Genomic DNA, 14,155 nt, shown 5'->3' with positions numbered 1-14,155 from the left:
ACACAGAATAAGCTCAACGTCTGCTCACGATGTCTTCTTCATGGTCCCGTTCTCCAGAACTCTGAAACTGAGTTACACTTTAAAAGCTGAACATCAGCGTTTTCAGCTTTTATTTCCATTGGTGTCATTTGGTTTTTTATTTTTTTGCCCCCTTTTAATTTTGCTATTTGCATGTTTATTTCTGTACAGCACTTTGGTTCGGTGTTGGCTTTTTAGTGGCATCATTTTATTATCTGTTTCTGAGCACAACTTTAAAGGTGATTAAATGTGAAAATGTGTCAGAATCCTGAACGGATCCATAACGACATCTGTGGCAGATGTTGCTCTGAATCTGTGGACATTTTCTCCTCCACACACTCGTTCTTTGATTCCTCGATCCTTTGTTCAGAAACTGTTAGATTTAAAATTCTGTATGTTTCTAGCAGCAGAAGTGAAGACTCTAGGCAGCTTCGTTCAAATCAACGCCAGTTTAATTATTCACAACCAAAAGAAAAAAAAAACAAAAACAAGATTTAAACAACCTACAATCATCAGGATCATCGTGTCAGACCAACATGTCCGACTCTTATTTCCCTCAGAATGTTAATTAATGCTCGACCATATTAGGACGTTTCCCTTGTGCTTTTTCTAAAACACGATACTATCATCATCATCATCATCTGGCACTAAGTGCTCAGTTTAAACCTCATCATTCATGTCTCAGTAGGATCTGAAAGCTCCTGGTGATCCAGGCAGAGTGTGTGTGTCTGTGTGTGTGTGTGTGTGTAAAGGTAAGACTCATCTGCAGCTCAGGTGATTCAGGAGTTTGACATCAGCAGCTGAGGTGGTGGAGGAGAAGATGAAGAGCAGAACGGCTCATCATCCTTAAACACTTCTGTCAGATACAACATGACTACTGGACCCATCAGACACAGCTGTCTGACATCAGTGACATGATCAGTGGCTGCAGCAGGTAAGGACAGGTGCGCCTCCATGCTGCGCTCCATCTACAGTACGACTGACCCGGTTTGGAGAGGATCAGCTGGGTTCTGATGGGACTTCATCGTGATCATCCAACTTGTCCCACCTGACACAGAGACAGTCCAGAGGACGCTGCTGGCGGATGTCAGCAGGTGGAGTCGACAACATTTCCACAAGAAACGTGGTCGTGCAGACGGCTCAGTAACAGCCCAGCAGGGACAGAAACGATGACTGAGCGTTGAGTCTCCGACATGCTGCTTCTTCCCTTCACTCAGCTGCTGAACGTCCACCTTCATCATCTCCACATCGAGGAGCAGCTTCTCTCCTCACATGGTTCGCTGCAGTGGGTCCTGGTGGGAACCAGGTGGGTGCAACAGGTGGAGGTTTGTGAGTTAGAAACAACCCTCTGCTGTGCACCAGGATGACTTCAGTCCTCAGATCAACAGGGTGGATGTTGGTTGGTGCAGAGGGAGGAGCCTCCATTCAGCACTGAAACACTGCAGCTTCAGTGACCGAATCGGTCTACAATGGGACTGAACCGCATTATAACTGGACTGATTCTGATTGCAACAGGTAGAATCTAGTTTTAACCGGAAAGAACCAGAACAACTGATTAGATCTGATTCTAACCAGAATGAATCGGACTAACTGGATTAAATTGGACTGTATCTTGAGGTGAGGTTTGTTGTGAATTGGAGCTTTACAAATAAGTGAATATAAGTCTAAATAATAAATCTGATCAGCAGTCTCCACCTTCACACGCACGGCACCAAGACATGGACCAAAGAAAACTTCAGACCATGTTCAACAAGCAGATATGAAGAGGAAGGGTGGAGGCAGAGGAAGAGGGTGAGGCTCCATGTGGAGGACAGAGGAGAAGAAAATCAGCTGATCGAAACTAAATGTGTGAAGAAGTTATCAGACGTCAGGTTTACAGTAAACTTCTCAGAAGTGATGATGATGATGTGGCGCTGTCTGGTGAAACAAACTGCAGATATCCTCCATGTTCAGGGTCATACTGCAGTAATGTTTCATATGATCCTGACCCACAGACTAAAGCTGAGCTGAGAACCACCTTCCTGCATTTTACTGAACAGAAACAAACTTTACTGAGTCACGTTCAGTTGCATCTGGGTCTTCAACCTGCTGGCAGGTGGATTTGAGCTCAGACAGCTTCACCTGCTGTTTGCAGTGATTTCACGATGTGGCCAGCAGGTGGTGCTGTGGTACAAAGACACCAGGAGAGGTCTGGGTTGGGATTATTCTATCATGTCAGAAAGTTGGCCTTTTTTTTGTCTGCATCAGAACTGATTCAGTAAAGCTGTTTTCCTTTTCTGATTTCTCTGTGAACAGAAAGAAAATCCCGAAGTTACAGCAGCTCGTGTCCAGATAGCCAATAACTCTGAATCCACACCAGCAGAACTAAGATGACGGATTCTAAAATCTCCTTTATTTAACTGCATCTTGGGTTCTATTGTGAACACAGCTGGATCATTTCGTACAGCTGCTACCGATCTTCATCAGGAAGAGGAGTGTCCCTGTGTGTTCATCAAGACTTCATAGCAACACACACGCCTGAAGAGGAGGGAGCCTCGGACAATAGGAGGAGGAGGAGTGGATGAAGCCACAAACAAGTGTTTAACACTTCAACACAAGGCAACAACCTGAGACTAGTGTGGGGGGGTGACTGGGCCTGACGGGGGGTGACAGAGGACTGACATGGACAGAAATAGTGCAACAAAGTTCAGTAAAGCAACAGACCTCTGAAGAGATTAGAGGAGGGAGGAGAGAAAAGACAGAGGAGATGGGGGGGCAGAAAGAATCAAAGAAGGGAAGAATGATGAAGAAGTGAGGATGAAGAGGTGTAGTGCTTTCAGGAGAAGGGCTGTGGAACTCCATATCCCGGTCTGTACATGGGCCTCCCTGTTGGGGACTGAGAATTGGAGTAGGGGGGCCCAGCAGGGTAGCTGTAGCCCCCATAGCTGTAGGAGGCTGGGTAGGGTGCAGGGCCGCTGGAGGGGTGACTGGGGGTGTACTGACCAAATGCTGAGCCAGGATGGGGGGTGGGGAAGGAGGGCTGGGCTGGGTAAGGGCAGGTGACAGCAGCTGGAGGCCCAAAAGCAGGCCGGGGCCCAGAGTAGCCCCCTGCAGGGGGGAACGGTGAGCCAGATGGTGGGTAAGGACTGAACTGGGGTGGAGGATTGTTTGGGACTGTTGCCGCTGCTGCAGGAGGGGGGTTAGGAGGAGAGATGGGGTATGGGCTGTAGGGGAGCCCGGAGGGGCCCCCAACGGTCGGGGGGACCGGCTGAGAGGCGTTCTGGTAGCTGCAGGACTGAGGTTTGGAGTCCGGCTGCTGCTGATGATCTGTTGTTGTTGCTGTTGTTGTCTGTTGGTTCCAGGGGGAGGGGGTGGTGGCGGCGGTCTGACTGGCGCCTGCTGATGATGTCATGGAAGTGGGGTCGCCCTCACTCCTCTGCCGCAGGATTTCTTGGAGTTTCTCCATCCGAACACGTCTCCTGTGAGCCAAAGAGCGAAGGGACAGGAAGCGCTCCATGAAGGAGTCCAGTGGCAGAGAGCCCTCGAGAAACTCATCTGCCAGAGCCTGAAAACGCGCACACACACACACACACACACACACACACAGCACAATGAGCGTGACCATTTTTCTTAACACTGCTGCCATCGCTTCCTAAAGCCCAGGGACCCACAGTCCTGGTCACTGAGAACCGGTGTCCAGCAGGTTTTTAGAGGCATCCCTGCTGCAACAGACCTGATTCAAATGAAATGGATCTCTAACAACTTGATGCCAAGTTCTGCACCAGCCTCTTTATCCATGAACTGGAGGCAGATGTGTTGCAGCAGGAAAACATCTAAAACCTGCACAACACTGGTCCAAGAGGACCAGGACTGGAGATCCCTGCTGTAGACAATAACAGACTGCTGTGTTACTGATGCTTCAATGAAGTTAAAAAACAGAAAACCCAAACACCAGACCAGTGCTGGCTGTCAGTGTTCACATAAGTGCTGTGTCACACGCTGTGTTCAATAAAGTTTCAAATAAAAAATAACACCAGACCAAATAATCAGTCCACTTCAGAAAGTGGAGAATACCGTGAGAGTGAAAAAGTAGGACAGAAGTGGAACTGGACGGGGTGCTGGAAGCCACCACCTCCTCCCATCTAGTCTCCCATCACAGATGAAGATGTGGGATGACTACGGACCAACCGTTGCAGATAAAGTTCAGATCGGCTAACTGAGGCCAATCAAACACTAAAATCATTCATCTAAAGATAATCCTGAATGTTGCTGCATTGTTATGTTACCTGGCAACATTTTTAAATTCTCTCGGTCATCTGAAAATATAGTTTATTTTGGGAAACCGTAGTTTATAATGAAGCCTGACGACTCAACCATCAACTTTCTGGACCTTGCAAGATGTTTATGTTTACTTCAACAGAGTAAAGTCCTCCTACTTTGGTTCTGGGGAAACTGGTGTGAACGTGGGCTGGTTTGCCAGAAAGCACCAAATTTCTAAGAACCAGAAGCAGAACCATGTCTGTCTGAAAGCACAACAGCCTTTTTTAATTGATTTGTCTTCTTTGGTTCTTTGTTCAGTTTGTTTAAACGTTTGATTAACATATTAAGTAGTAACTATTTTTAATTACACACAAAAAGAGACTTTTATGAAAAAGTGAAATAAATAAAAAGGTGCTGGGTGCTGCACGGAGGAGCTGCTGCAAATCTCTGCTGAAAGTACAGAGAGAACGTTTTGGACATTTTGGGTTTTCGCTCCAGAACATCTGTAGAACATTTCAGGACTCAGGTGTGTGTCAGAAAACAACTTCAAACTGTGCTGTACGAGTGTGTGAGAACAACTGAATGTGCCTTGCATGGCAGCTTCCGCCATCAGTGTGTGAATGTGTGTGTGAATGGGTGAATGTGATATATGATGTATGATGTAAAGCGCTATATAAACACAGACCTTTTACCATTTGGACAGATGAGTCCAGATTTACCCTGTTCCAGGGTGATGGGAGCATCAGGGTAAGATGAAGGATGAAATGCCTACTGCACAAGCCTGTGGGGGCAGTCCATGATCTGGGGTTGCTGCAGTTGGTCAGGTCTAGGTTCAGGTCTAGGATCAGGTCTAAGTTCAGCAAAGAATGTGGCCAAAGTATTAGGCCAGCTGATACCAGAATATACTGAATGAACAGGTTATTCCATCCTCCCTGATGGCGCGGCCATATTCGAAGATGACAATGCAGGATTCATGGAGCTCACACTGTGAAAGAGTGGTTCACAAATGGATTGGCCACCACAGAGTCCAGACCTTAACCCCAGTGAGAAAATTTTGGATGCACTGGAGAGGGCTTTGAGCAGTGGTCGGACTCTCCCATCATCAACACAAGTTAATGGAGAAAAATCAATGCAAAACTGGATGGAAATAAATCTGCTGGAATCAAAACTAAAGGCGGTCTAATGAAATATTAGGGCATGTGACTTTTCTTTGGTGGTGGTTTTTTATTTGGTATTATCAGTGTATTTAAAGCACTGTCTATAACATAATAAGGTCATTTTGGATAGTGGCCTACGACTTTGGAAGAGATGGGTCCAAATGTGGCTTTTTAAAATGTACCTGCATCCACTTCTCCAGCTCAGAGTGGGAAAAATCAGCATGTGGACCCAGATGTAGTGTTCTCACTATGATGAAGAAGTGATATTTAGCTATGGCTAAATCCTGATGTCAGCATCGTCAGGGATCCTGACCTGTGCATCACTTTATCAGGTGTGAGACTGACCTCTGACTCTGCCTCGGTTCTGCCACTCTCTGTCTGTAGTCTAGACAGCAATGCTTCTGGAGACACCTGACCCATCATCCCATCTGAGGAAGAGGAAGAGAGCAAATTGGACAGTGAGAAATGTAGAAAAGCTAGTGGTGATTATCAGAAATTAGATGTAACAGTGGAGTTTACAAAGCAGCTTGTCTGCAGATTTAAATTCCAAATAATCAGGAACACTTCTGATTTTAATCAGCAGTGGAAAACATACAATAAGCTCAAACTGTTTAAGCAACAGCTGGAATATTATATAAAATCCCATATTTATAATAATAATGGATTAGATTTATAAAGCGCTTTTCAAGGCACCCAAAGCGCTTTACATTGTGTATCCATTATTCATCCACTCCTCACTCATACCTGGTGATGGTAAACTACGTGTGCAGCCACAGCTGCCCTGGGGCAGGCTGACGGAGACGTGGCTGCCAGTCCGCGCCTACGTCCTCTCCGACCATCACCGAACATTCACCCACATTCATTCATGCCAACACTGGAGCCAAGGAGGGTTAAGTGTCTTGCCCAAGGACACAAAGACAGATGACTGCGGGAGTGGGAATCGAACCGCCAACCTTCCGGTCATTGGCCGACTTGCTCTACCGCCTGAGCCACTGTCGTTTTGTTAAGGTTTGACTGGTTCAAACTGGTGAGATCTCCAGTACCAGGTGTGGTCAGCTTAGGTCTGAAACTGGAGCTACAGCTGTGTTTATAACACGGACTGGACATTGAAGGTCTCTGTGTATGGACCAAACAGGTCCAGGACAGGAAGTCACATCTGTCCTGCATCCTCACACATCTGGAACTGTGACTGTACCTGTACACCAGGCGTGTCAAACATACGGCCAGAGGGCCAAAACTGGCCCACAGGATGGATTTAGTTAAAGTGAAACTGGCATAGAAGACATTGTCTGTATTATTTTACTTTTTAATAAAACTGACTGTAATTCCTAATTTGTCCATGTCAGGTTTAACTTTTTTATGTTTAAATTAATAAATTTACAAGTAAAAGGGATAACTTGTTCTACCTTTTCTAGGTCGGACTTCATCTCATTAAGAGGATTTATACTGTGAGGTGAATCAGTTCAGGTGGTCAGGATCACTGCGCACACGGGAAGGTACATGTATGTTCATTTAAAATAACTTCTAGATCTTCAAAAATGACGAATCATAATGTAAAACACTGTATTTTCTGTATTGTTCCAGATATCTGTGATTAAATCTTTGTAATTGTGTAGCTCCACTGTGATCTGTAAGTTATAATGTACATGTAAATATGAAAATAAACAAAATAAAGAAATAAAATAAATACAAAGAAAGATTTAAATAAAGTAATATATACATACACACCATTTAAAATCAGTAAAATGTGTAAATAAATAAAATAACAGAATTATGCAAATGTGTAACTGAGGCTAAATGTTGCTGAACCTGCTCTTTTTTCCCCAGAAATTGCAGGTTGTTCAAGTGTTTTCTAAAAAGTTTGTTACATGTAAACATCTTGATGTACTTGTACTTCTTTGCACTTACAGAGATAAATGAGGCGTTTTCATAAGTTAATATGCTGTTGTTTTACTGGTCCGGCCCACTGGAGATCAGACTCGCTCTATGTGGCCCCTGAACTACAATGAGTTTGACCTTCCCGCTGTAGACGTTATTATTTTACTCTTTTCCCGTCAAAGTCTCAGCTTGTTACAAAATGTCATGCAGCTGAATTAATATATATTTACACTTAACTGGTTTTACACAAAGATGCAAAAGATGGAAGTTTGGAGCGTCTGCTGAGCAACAAGGAACATCTGAGTCTGGTTCAGTGTTTACATGCAGGACATCTTCAAGCTCCACCTCAGGGTGTGCTCCAGGCCTGAGAGCTTTGACATGCTCACACAGATTTATAGGTCTGGAGTTGTATAAACACTGATCCATCAACCACTTCCATATTCTACATCGAGTTGCTCAACAGACCAACGACATCACCACAGCAGTGATTTAGAGTCTGAACTCTTCATCCCTCTCTCAGTGTGCTCTTCCTCCCCCCGTCTCTCCTACCTCTCAGGGAGCAGTGATGTCTGTAGGTTTCTCTGACGTCCTCCAGCTGAGAGTATCTGGCCACCAGCACCTCCTTCTGGGACTCCAAACGAGGCTTCATGTCCAGGTTTTGCTCAGCCAAGCTGCGGTTTGATGCCAAAGCCATCTCTCTCTCCAGCTGGATGTTCTGGATCTGAAGCAGAGAAAGTGAGGATTAAATGGAAATATTTTCCTTCTTTTACAAAGTAACTATCCTTCTGTGGGGAGGCAGTGACAGAACAGTGTTAATTAATTAATATAGTATCATAAATTCCTACAGGAGTCAGTTCACACACGTTCATACACATTCATGTCCATGCTTCAGTTTATTTTCAAGTTGTGACTGTGTGGACGAAATGTGGTAAAACGTCTGGTTTGTTGAAATTTACTTTGGGATTTAGTGGACAATTTGTTTCCTTTTTGGGCTTTATTTGGTTTAAATTTGCAATAGTTCTTTTTCTGGTTAATTAAAACGCCAGCTTGTGATAAACACACATAAAAACATCTTTATCCTAATCTGCTTGGTCCAACAGGACTTCATAAAAGCTGCAAACGTCAAAAACCTTCTGCGATTAATCCACTTTAAACTGAACATTAACAGTCTGATGGTTTCTAAGTATAACCTGAGGATATGTACACAGTTCAGCTGTCAGATTATTTCAGAAGAAGTGAATGATAAATGCAGGAGGATGCCGAACATCAGCTTCTCTCAGAGACGGATCATGGTGATGTGTGGTTCTACAAAAAAGTTGAAGAAAGAAAGGCAGTGTTTTCTTCCAAAAGTCAGATGACAACTGGAAACAGCTGCAGTTTTGTTAAATTAAGTCAGGAACACAAAGAAGAGGCAGAAATTAAACATTTGAGGTCAGATGTGATGAAGGCTAACTTGTCTGGAGGATTGCAGGTTAGGCTTTCCACTATGAAGCATGGAGGTGTGAGCATCATGCTCTGGGCACTTGTGAATGGACGGTGGCTGTGAGTGGCCAAAATTCTTCCAGCTGATAATCATAAGTGAGCTGATTCAGTGGCCTCAGGTGCAGCAATGACTGCACTACAAGTAACTACTTCAACATTGTGTACATGTGTACTGTCTTCTTTTAAGTCCTTGGTTCTTTTAAGCCATTATTTATCCTAACTGGTGCTCTAACACCTATCACCTATCCAACATTTGCCCTCAAGGACCCACTTTGGACACCTCTGATATACATGGTTCATTCCAAGAGAATAAAAACATTAGTTATTTTAGTAAAGTGATTAGATACCAACAGAATCACAGTACATTCAGTTTTTTTATCTGGTTACACACCGCACCTTTAAAAGAATATTCTGCACCACTGCGGAAGTTTGATGAAGTTCAGTTAAATTAATAATTAAAGATGTATGTTTCAGTCTTTTGACCTTCCTGTTTGTGCATCCAGGACCTGCAGCGTTTATACGCCTAGTTGATCATTCTCTGAATAGCAAGATATTATCTGATAATATTAATACATAGTACAAGTTCAATATTAATACGCACCTACCTGTTAATAATAAATTTGAAATAAATTATCATTTATCAAAGCAAAGTTAGTTTGTGGACCAAAAAAAAAGACCTGGCTCATGGCTAATAATAATCACGGCATATATAAAGTTTCTTCAGCTTTCTGAGCAGCAACGTTTGATCCAGTGTTGCTGATGTTTTATTAACAGAAAGACACAGTTTTCTATGGACCACAACAACGGCATAAACAAAGAAAAAAGCTCCACTATTAGCTGCTAACAGCTCTAACATTAGCCCATACCGACTCATTCCGTCCTCTTTCCACACACACACACACACACACACACACACACACACACAGTAAACATAAAAATGCTGCCCTCTAACTTCCAGCCAAACCAATTTAATTAAGATGAGTCATCATTCACTGTACTGATTGAGCTTCTGACATGTTCAATGACACTCTGTAAATGTCATTACAACACTAACTGAATGTTTCATCTCAGCTGAACTGATTCTATAAGCACAGTAACAATTTTAACATGAGTTACATGTAAAATGTCACAGCCTGTTAAAATAATAACTACGTTGCCTGTCACAATAACAAATTTTGCTGTGGATAAATTTTCTCAGAAATGATTGCGATAAACGATAATATTGCGCAAAGCTATCATGTGTTGTCATTTTGAGACCATTTTCAACTAATATAATGACAATGCCATAATAATTTAAATACACCCTTTCAAAGATCAATAAACTTTCATTTCTAAAGAACATTTTACACTGGAACTGGAAGAAAATTTAAATATCAAAACAAAAACAATTAGAATGGACTCTGTCTCATTAACATTGAATGAAAACCAAACACAACCAAAAACATAAGTATTATGGATAATAAAGTCTCTGTTCTGTAAACAAAACTGCCCTTCAAAACATGTATTAAACATGGGGCTCAGACAGGGAAACCCAGTAAAACTGCCAGTTAGTATCACTTTATTAAAAAAAACTAGGGAAAAATATATTCTGGGCATCGTTGCTGTTTGTGAAGCTGAAATATCTCCCTCATCACTGTGTCAGACTGATCTATGACCACCTATGTCGGGATTGGGAATCCTCCCGAACCTCTTGCATTGCTCTTGATGTGTATTTCAGCATGAGAAATCGGAGGTTTATAGTGAGAGCGTAAGAAGCCACTCAACTGCGCGGGTCTCACGGCCGATGCGTGAGAGTTGGCAGCTCTGTAAAACAAATGCTGCATACCGGCTCGCACAGGTTAAGTGCTTCACCACGGTCTCGTGCTGCAACATGTTGCTGTCAAGTATGACACGAGAGAGATCACTCCTCAAGAAACCAGAGCGTTCAGTCAAGATGCTCCATAGTAAAACCTGTTGTCATACACAGCCTATGGTAAAGTAAGATAGAAAAAAAAAAAATAAAAATTATCGCGGCTGGCGAACTCATTGAGCTCATTTTTTCTTGCCGTGCAATTAATTGACTTATTGCGCCTAGTTGACCCATATAAACAATACAAACTTATCTATTGATTGTTTATTATTGTTATGAACAACAGACAATGAGCGCCTGTCCCACCTACCAAGCTTCTGGTTGTCTGTTGTGTTCAATTTTGCTTCAAACTCAAGTTTGACAAACAAAGGGGCTCAGAAATTACACAGAACCTTTTTTTTTTTATCTTTTTATGTGGGCAGATAAAAGTGTGGAGGTTTTATGTTTATTATTTTATCTATTACCTGTTTGGAGGCATTGTTAATGCAAAAATAACTATTTATTTAGATTTTATCTTGTCGTTGTACAGTTCTATGGTGTGATTTTATGATACTGGTGCTACTGGTCTCGGGTTAGATCTGAGCACTAAGAGAACATAAACCATGCATCATTTAGAATGGGAACCCAAACGGCAGCGGAGGCTTTCTGAATTATTATTGTTTCCACAACCAGCACCAAGCGGTTTAGATCAGTCCAATATAATTATTGTACAACAGGGACCAAAGTTTTGATTTACACAGTAGATATGGTTTCAGAACAACAGCAGGTTTATCTAAATTTTACAGGCCTGTTAGTTTAACAGTGAAAAATTGCCAGAGCAAATCATTTCTTTTAAATGCCAAGAAATATTGTCAGATATCTAATACAGAAATCAATAGCCTGATCATTTGAGTTTGAAGACACTGTGGAGAGCTGTTCTGAAATTAAATAAAACATTATGTTCACCTCGTTTATTGTTTCATTGCTCAGATAGTTTCTGCTGCCATTTAACAGGACATGTGTAAGGAAACTGGGTTTTTGATTTTTAATGAACTGAGGTCAAATACTGTCTGTGCAGAGGAATCATATTTCCAAGCTGTGAAACAGAAAAATGAGAGGGAGCTAAGGGTTCCCTGTCATCATGGAAGAGATAGGAAGTGAAAGACCTGACCACCTGGAATAATCAGAGCTTTTTTCCTCAGAAAAAAATTCAGAAATCTTTCAGAGATCAGTTTGGGGTATTAAACTGGAAACCAAGAATGTGAGTTTGAATGGTTCATGTTATTTTATTGTCCCCGATCAACAAACCAACCCTTAGAAACGTTATCTTTTCAGCCCCTAAAGCATGGAAATCTGTGCTACACGTAAATCCTGCTTGAGAGCATTGCTACTCCTTTCCTTTACCTCATCAGATTCCTGAGCCATAGACTCCACCCTCTCCGGGTTGTCCAGGAGCTCCTGAAGCTCTGATTGGCTCAGGTCCTGGAGCTTCTCCATTTGATTTGCCAGGATTGCTGTCAATCATAAAGGAAACAGGAAATAAGCAGTTAAAACCAGAGCTTAGAAACAAACTGGGCACTCACTTTAATTTAACTAATCTTGAGAAAGTAATTATTAGTCAGTGTTGATAATTTGAGAAGCATTCGCAGCACGTTAAAGCCAACAACCAGTTATCCAGTTATTTACATGTTTTCTGATAATATGAGCTTCTATTTTACCAATGCAAAGGGATATCTTTAAACGCCCCCCATCTTGTAGCTAACATGTTGAAGTCACATAATTTTCTGTGTGGAAACATGTGAGTGGGTGTGGGGCGTGAGGCTGGCTGTTCGGGACAGTGGACAAATGAACCGGTACTTACACGGTAACAGCAGACCACATTCAGTGTGACACTGACTGCTGCTGACATCTAACACCACCTATTTCTGTCCACTGTCAACTGACGGGACACGTCTCCGGGTCTTCGACTTGCCCTGACGGGGTCCAGCTGAACCAATCCGAGCCGAGTCGAGCCGTGTTTACCGCTTTTCGACCGGTTAGCTAGCTAGCTACCCGGCCAACGTCCCGCCTCAGCTGACGGTTCCGCGTCGAGCGAGCTGTTGTGAAGAGCGGCTGTGATCGCGATGGCAGTCAGCCAACGTCAACTTCCAAGAAGCCCAGCGACGCTCCAACATAAACCGATCCCTGAGTCGCTCTGTTTGACCTCGACGATGGCCACACACACGCTCTGTGGTCCCGCAGTGTTCACCTTAATAAACAGACCGAATAAGTCAGCGGAAGACGAGGAAAAGTCGACAAAATCGTTGGCAAAATAGGAAAGTTTCACTCCACTATTACAGGAACCGCCGCCATCTTTGGAACTTTCCACGGGTCGCGGGTGGTTTCATACAGTTAACACATATGATAACACAGTACGACTATTTATTATTATTATTTTAACATTATCAATACGTGTTTTAATTTCTCAGCGTTTAGACTTGCTGCTATCACCTGACACATATGTGTAAAGCGGTGTAAAAAGAGACCGCTACCCCTCCACAGCGGAATGGTACATTCCGAGCTCAGCTGATCCGAGGGAAACCCCTGTGAGATGTTCACGGTCCACACGAACTGCAGCGGGAAGACTCGAATCTGTGTTCGGACACTTTCCAGCCGCATTCGGTCTGAGTCATATAGGCGCGCACAGATCTGGTTTTGAACCTGATTAAAGCAAACACGATGTACATAATGACATTCATTATGTACATTCCTGAAGCTGTCGTTGGCCAGCAGCATCCTGAGAGACCACACTTCACAACTTCTTTCTTTTTTTCCACGAAAAGGTTTGGGCCATTGTTCATTCATAGGACACTGATGGTGACATTTTAAATTACTTAGACTGTCCACAAAAACAGTTACTGTCAGTTGTCAAAGCTATTCCCGTGGCTCTGGTAAATCTGGTTAAAGGAATGTTAGCAGTCTTATAACACCTACGTTTCCTGCTCTCTGTACTGATGAATACAACTTGAAGGAGTCATCACCTGGAAATTGCACTTTTTCATGTTAGAACATGTATATTGGTGTTGGACCAAAGTGTTAACTTCCCTGAAAGCATTTCTTTTGAAGACAGTCGAGTTTGTCCCTCTGGTCTCTTTGTTCACAGCATCCCAGGAGGCTATTTGAATAAGCCAGCCCCTCTTCCACGCCTAAAGTCATGCTTTAAGTGTAGAATGATATAATGATATAAAGTTATGCTTTACTGCTGACGCAGCCAACACTAACAACAACACTAAGGGACGAGCCTAACAGTTTAACTCCCTGCAACGTACAAATGAGACCGCGTTTTCTTTTTTATAAGTGGGATGAAGTGTAAATGTAAATTTTTGTAAACATTTTGTTGTAAACGTGGTTCTTTTTGTGGGTTTTTTTGTTTTTTTGTTTTTTGTTTTTGACAGCAATTTAGCACCCCTTCCAACAGATGGCGCCAGCCTGAGCTAACTGAGCTAACTCGGATCTAATGTGAGCTAACCGGCTAATGAAGGTAGGCGGGCTAAAGCTAAGGCTGTTAGCCGGC

The 14,155-nt window shown here is 42.9% G+C and overlaps 1 protein-coding gene across 1 annotated transcript; it reads right to left on the bottom strand.

The window, feature by feature from the left end:
* Positions 1 to 452: 452 nt before the first annotated feature.
* Positions 453 to 13,000, bottom strand: vps37c (VPS37C subunit of ESCRT-I). The gene is made up of 5 exons (XM_041984262.1): positions 12,464 to 13,000; positions 12,007 to 12,116; positions 7,842 to 8,013; positions 5,760 to 5,842; positions 453 to 3,562 (listed from the first exon to the last, which is right to left on the bottom strand). Exons 2-5 carry the CDS (start codon positions 12,097 to 12,099, stop codon positions 2,834 to 2,836), a joined length of 1,077 nt encoding a protein of 358 aa, XP_041840196.1. The 5' UTR covers positions 12,100 to 12,116; positions 12,464 to 13,000; the 3' UTR covers positions 453 to 2,833.
* Positions 13,001 to 14,155: the final 1,155 nt, after the last annotated feature.

This window comes from Melanotaenia boesemani, chromosome 4, assembly GCF_017639745.1.
Source record: "Melanotaenia boesemani isolate fMelBoe1 chromosome 4, fMelBoe1.pri, whole genome shotgun sequence".
Lineage (NCBI taxonomy): Eukaryota > Metazoa > Chordata > Actinopteri > Atheriniformes > Melanotaeniidae > Melanotaenia > Melanotaenia boesemani.
Note: the sequence above shows the minus strand (reverse complement) of the source record. Positions and strands in the feature narration are given on the sequence as shown.